Genomic DNA, 6412 nt, shown 5'->3' with positions numbered 1-6412 from the left:
GATGAAATCGGATAGGGATGAAATCGTTCAGGGATGAACGGGTTTAAGAGTTTTAGCCAAATGTTTTATAAAATAGTATAGATTTAATTTGATTTCAAAATTTTATGATACATTTAAATTTATATTTTATTCAAAAACTAAATAAAAATATTATCATTTTTTGGTACCATATAAAATCGTATTATAACATCGACAAAGACAAAATAAAATGAAACATTAAAATTAAGATATATTTATTATATTACGTGAATACCATTCTATTAATTCTTATATGATAGAAATTTGTAATTTCAAATGAAAACTTGTTGGATTAGGTTGGCTAATTGTTATTGCGGCTGAATTTCCTCTAAACTACCGCGTAGGGCATCTTTCAAATATGCCGACCTGCTCCTAATCTCAAACGATCACCAAATCAACGGCCAGGATCTTCCCGTATCATTCCGTGACATTTAGGTCCTCTTCTTTCCCACACGCCATTCGAATATTCCGCACCACTCAACTTCAATATTACTTCTTGGAGTCGACAAGCAAAACAATCTCCCCTCAATTCATATCTTTTCTCCTTTCGAATTCAAATCATTTTAATGGGTAGCTTCTATTCAACACCTATTCACTTCGTTCTAATTGCTTCTCTCATTCCTTGTAGTAACTTACGCTTTCTTCTTCATAATCAACAACCTTGTATTTCCTTATAACGAACGATTTCAATCAGGAGCTCTCACCAATGGGTAAACAACGTAAGCATTCCCTCTTAATCTTTTGATCAACTTGTTTCTGGTTTTGGTTTCTTGGGTTCAATTGATTCCAGGCTTTCGCGTTTAATCCAATCTTGGTTGTTTGTTCGATTAATTTGAATCCCCAATTTGACCACAAGTTCTTAGTGGTCAACGGAGAATATGTTTGAGCTTATGATTTTTTTCTTCGTCAAAAACTATTTAATCTTATGCAACTATCAAATATTTTAAATGGGTGTATTTTAGGTTTTTTGTATAGCATTGAATTAATCGAATATTCAATGGAAAATTGAGATTTTTGGTGTTGGGTTTGATGGGATTTGCAGGCAGTTCTCAACGCAAGAATGCTGCAATACTGGATAGTGATGACACCGATAGTGTGAGTTCATCTTCAACCGTCCGATCTGATTATGTAATGGGTTCTGCCGTAGAGGAAGTACAGCTCGATAAAGAAAGTGTGTTGGATCAAAGTTTAGATGCTTTGTATGAGAAAAGGTAATTGTTCTATAAATTCGCTTATATACTTGTTTAATGATTTGAGTTTTCAGAATCAAGCATCCTTTGTCTTAAGATTCAATATGATATTTAGGGTCCGTTTGTTAGCAATCTTGATGGAATAGATGACTGTTTAGTAATGGTTTAACAATATAGAAAGTAGCTTATTCATTAAGCAAATTTTTTCCAAACCTGCTCCTCTCAATTAAAAAGCATGCTACTTTCATCTATGAAAAAAATCCTTCTAAAGCAAAACCTTCCAAGTCTATCCACAAACACGGCTTTATCTACACAGGACTTAAAGGGCCTGTTTGGTTGGTTTTCCTTTAAGTGCTCTATGGATAAAGTTGTCTGTGTGGATTAATTGGTCTGTACAGATTGAGAAAGTTTTTTGTTTGAGAAAGTTCTTTTTATAGATGGAAGAAACTTGTTTTTAATTCGGAGGGACAAGTTTGGAAAAAAATTGACTTTATGCATAAAGCTCCTCTTAGAAGCTTATTGAATAAGCAACTTTCTGTATCATTAATCCACTACCAAACAGTCTTGTATGAATAAGTTGTGAGTCTCATTAAGTTGCTAACAAAATAGCCCTTAATGGAAAACTAAACAAACAACCCCTTAATGCAACTTTACTATACCGAAGGCTTTTAGATGTGCTAGGTTGTTTATGGAAATATGATGGAGAGAAAATTGGAGTATGCAATAATTCAATATCTACATTCATATGTGAATTTTATTGTTATCTTTCTGTGCTCAAAGGGGGTCAACAAGGGAGAAGGCTTTGGCAGATATTATAGAGACTTTCAATAGCAGCTTACCCCACGAGTTTGTCGAAAAAAAGTAAGGAAATGTTTTCAAATCTTCAGTTCCGCTTTAATTATAGATGGGTCATGCTTTTCTTAATGCAATTTTTGAGATTCACTTCGGTTTTATAGCTTTATCTTTTGCTATTACAAGTTTTTAAGTCTTTTTATCTGTTTCAGCGACTTCTAACATATAACAGACCACGCAATTTGGAATAGTGAGTAAAGGAGCTTTAACGATACTTGTCTATTCACCATATAATTATCCTTTTCTGTGTTTTTATTAACCTGGATATCCAACCCGCTATGCGAGCCGACTAATCCCAGGGCGACCACCTGCTTTGCAGATAGTCCGGAGTCACCGTATTTGAACCTCCGTGGCCACAAGGGGATTTTTATTCCTCCTTGGATTTGAACCTGGGACCTCCAGGTACTTTTGACCTTTGGAGTCAAGCTCAAACCGCTCAAACCAATCAGGCACCACCCTTGTGGTTTGTTTTTTGATATAGGGTTTAAGTAAAAGTTTCCGACATGAAATGATGGACGTATTTGGATCTTTCTTGATTAGAGTGTTTTTCTTTGGATGTATATAATATTAATACACGACAAAACTCACATACATTCTTTCACATTTGGTGAATCTTGAACCCTTGACCTTCAAGTAGGTTGAAATCTACTAGTAGCCCGGATACAACTTTGGTGGCTTTATTAGATCTTGTTGGTAACAATCTTGGATTTTTAACGTTGTTTGTTCTCTCTCCATAGATTTGCAACATTGCTGCATCAATGTTTGAACTCTATAAAACGGGGGTCTGCAAAAGAGATAGCTTTAGCAGCTCATGCCATTGGTATAACTTATTCTTCACTTTCATATTAACTGATAATTGGTTAAACTGAACGAGAGCTCTGAACAGTGTTGTGTCTGTTCTGATAGGATTATTGGCTCTAACTGCTGGCTCGGGTGAAAAAGCAAAAGAAATCTTGGAAGAATCCATTTTTCCTATCTCGGAGGCTCTGAAATCTTGTTCTGAAGTATCAAAGATGTCATCGGTATGAATAGGTTTACTAGTTTTTATTTCATTGTGATTTGTGTTTACCAGTTGCAATCTGATCATTATTTATTGTCGTTTTTGGCAACTACGATTCGTAGTTATTGGAGGGGTTGGCTGTGATCGCGTTTGTTGGTGGAAACGAGCCTGAAGAATCGGAGAAATGTATGCAAATTATGTGGCAAGTAGTTCATCCGAAACTTGGTGCCAATGTATGTGTCCTTTCTTTTTCATTTTGCATTGTAATTTATGTATTGGGTTGATCAATCCATTGTTTGTTGAGTCTTGATGCCTTCTGAAGCCGTATAAGTTTTAGGTCGTTGCCACTAAGCCATCACCAGGAATAATAACTGCGGTTGTATCAGCATGGTCGTTTCTTCTTACTACGGTGGATGGGCGGACACTTGATGCTAAAAGTTGGCAAGAGTAAGTAAATCTTGTCATCTCCCTCTAGTTTAATTTATTAGCTAATTTATTGGCAACAGCTAGTTTTCTCGGCCATCATCTAGCATATTAATTAGCCAACAACTTACTTTTCGGCTAACAACTAGCTTTTCAGCAAACAACAACTAGCTTTTCAGCAAACATATAGCTTTTTGGCTAACAGATAGCTTATGAGCTAGTTCGTGGAACAATAGTCTTTGCGTTATTCTAGCTTGTTCAGGCTACCCTTTCAATGAAATTGTGCAGGTCGTTTTCCTACTTTTCGACTCTTCTAGAAAAAGATGATAGATCGGTCCGTATTGCAGCCGGTGAAGCACTTGCTCTGGTATATGAGATCGGAAACTTGGAAAAGTTTTGTCATAGCTCCGTTAACGGTGGCATTATTTCCTTGGATGGTACACATATACAGGGTTTGAGATCAAAAGTCTTGAACCAAGTTCGGGGCCTTTCTGCCGAGGCGGGTGGGAAAGGTTCTGCCAAAAAAGGTCTCAACCACCAACGTAACACTTTTCGAGATATTCTGGAATTTCTTGAGGTATTCCTCTAACCGTTCTTTGAAACAACCCGTATGTGTGTAGAACAATGTTGATAATGGTCTTCTTTTAATTTTATTTTAACTAGGACGGTGACACGCCAGAAACCACGGTAAAGATCGGTGGAGAGTCGCTTACTACTACAAATTGGTCCCAACTAATTCAGGTTTGGTTTACTGCTCGTTTTATGACATTTTTTGGCATCCTGATTTTGTTCTTACTATCGGGTCTTTTCGGGTTTTGGCAGTTGAACTTCTTGAAGCGTTTTCTCGGTGGAGGATTTGTGACGCACATGCAGGTTTGATTGTTATTATTACAGAAGTTTGTTGGTTATGTTTAGAGGTATTTGGTTCGTTATTTAATGATTGATTTTCTTATTCGAGCAGGAAAATGAATTTCTTCATGAGGTATTTGACTTCACACCAAAGAAAAAGCTTCTATCGGGTGGGGTTCGGGGATCAGCGACCGACAAGGTTTGTTGAATCCGTTATACACCTCAAACTGCAAGCATCTTTTCACTTAAACGTCTAGCATTATATAATATAAACATTACATATCGACATGAATATGCATTAAGGTTATATTATGCAAATTAGCCAATAAACTAGTTACGTTTCTAACTGAAAAGCTAGATTATAATATAAAATGACCTCAAAGGAAAAAATTGCTGATGGAATGTGATCTAAATGGTCTTTTTTTTTCGTTTCTCGATTTTGTTTTCCTCTCAATGAGATTCGTTTTGGCTTTTGGGGTTACAGAGGATGTACAGGTCTCCGAACTCGATGCTGAACAAGGCAAGGACACAGTTTCTGAACAAGCAGAGGATGCTCTCCCAGGTCCGTATTTGCTTTTTGGGCAAAATGCATCAAAAAAATACAACAAAGTTTGGTTTAATGTAACAATATTATTAGGAATTAGACCCAACTTTATTGTATTTTTAGTTTAAAATTCTTACAAGTTGGTGTGATTTGTGGTTGCAGGGTAGAAATGCTGGGCACTTTGCATTGGGGGAGGAGTAATTCCAATTTAGTTTAGGCATTCATTTGTGAAAACCTCAATTGCATCTTATTCTTATATTGTGAAAGACCAATGGTTAATTTATTCGTTTTTAACATTCGAGCTATAAGGCTAGTTGCATACCTCGATTAATCTTATTGGGGTCTTGAAAAGCTACAAAGATCCCTATTGTCGTTGGATCGAGGGACTTGAGCCAATGATGTATCCTATTGTCGTTGGATCGAGGGACTTGAGCCAATGATATATGCTATTTTAGAAAGAGTGAATTACACATTAGGTCCCTCGTGAGTGCCTTCTCGACCCTCGAAATCATAAAGTACATTGGTGGTTCAAAAATCGTGTTTCGAAGCGTAAATTAGTCCCTCTCATTGACGCCGTTAAGAGTTGGATCTGTTAAGTCGTCGTCTTTTTTTTTTTCTTTTACCATTCTTCTTCCTCCTATCTTTTTTTTCAACAATCACTTTTGAACATTCATACCCATCACTGTCAACCATCCACCACCGCCATCATCTTCTGCCAACTCACCACCCACCACCATCATGATATTTGTGATGCATCAAAAAATCAAACCCCTAACTAAATCTCTAAAATCAAAAAATTAAAACCCTAAATCAAATCTCTAAAATCAGAAAGTCAGAACCCCAAACAAATTTATACAAACACTTAGATTCGGATTTCAACTTCAAACCCTAAACAAGTTTAGATTTCAACTTCAAAATCCTACAAATCTAAAGAGTTCTTTCATGATCTTGTCTATATTGACAAACCTGGTTTTGGGCTTCAAGTTCATCAACATTTGAGGAAGAGAAGTTTGGAAGGACATCGTCGTCTTTAAACTCAGATGAAAGAATTGTATTCATGGATTTTGGTGGGGTAAAAAACCACCATTCTTCACAGGGACGAACCTGTAGTGTTGAAAGGTAAAAAAAAATAGATTCGTAAAAGGTGTTATCGGATCGATTTAGAAGACGCTACCGTATTATTTTAGAAACTTATAGCGGTGCAACTGAAACTTGAAAACAAATTAATATATTGAATAAGCCCAATTTCTAAATTCTAGTAATTTGAATTAAACCCAATTTTATATTTAGGGTAAAATGCACAAAATAGCAATCTACTTTCATAAATTTTTTTATTATAGCATTATACTTTCAGTTTTTCTTATTACAGCAATGTACTTTCAAACTATTTTTTATTAAGACATTGTACTTTGAAAAATTTACCCATTATAGCATTGGGTAACCTTTTGATTTAAATTTACCCATTATACTAGGTTTCCATGACACCTCATTGTCCATATAGGCTGTCCACATGTACTATAGTGATGTGACTTTCTT

The 6412-nt window shown here is 35.9% G+C and overlaps 1 protein-coding gene across 1 annotated transcript; it reads left to right on the top strand.

Moving 5' to 3' along the window:
• The first annotated feature begins 485 nt into the window (after window positions 1-485).
• Window positions 486-5182, top strand: LOC112509416. Its single transcript, XM_025114360.1, has 13 exons — window positions 486-737; window positions 1061-1229; window positions 1989-2069; window positions 2798-2880; window positions 2967-3082; window positions 3183-3293; window positions 3398-3507; window positions 3772-4060; window positions 4147-4224; window positions 4306-4356; window positions 4445-4531; window positions 4817-4894; window positions 5039-5182. Exons 1-13 carry the CDS (start codon window positions 725-727, stop codon window positions 5075-5077), a joined length of 1305 nt encoding a protein of 434 aa, XP_024970128.1. The 5' UTR covers window positions 486-724; the 3' UTR covers window positions 5078-5182.
• The last annotated feature ends 1230 nt before the right edge of the window (window positions 5183-6412 follow it).

Source organism: Cynara cardunculus (assembly GCF_001531365.2).
Source record: "Cynara cardunculus var. scolymus isolate 2C chromosome LG 3, CcrdV1, whole genome shotgun sequence".
Lineage (NCBI taxonomy): Eukaryota > Viridiplantae > Streptophyta > Magnoliopsida > Asterales > Asteraceae > Cynara > Cynara cardunculus.
This window is presented reverse-complemented; position numbering and strand designations above follow the sequence as displayed.

What these genes read in the sequence shown, in the direction of transcription:
- LOC112509416 (XM_025114360.1), top strand. An exon ending in AAGTATCAAAGATGTCATCG is followed by an intron (nt 3,083 to 3,182) that starts GTATGAATAGGT and finishes TACGATTCGTAG; the next exon opens with TTATTGGAGGGGTTGGCTGT. An exon ending in ATCCGAAACTTGGTGCCAAT is followed by an intron (nt 3,294 to 3,397) that starts GTATGTGTCCTT and finishes TATAAGTTTTAG; the next exon opens with GTCGTTGCCACTAAGCCATC.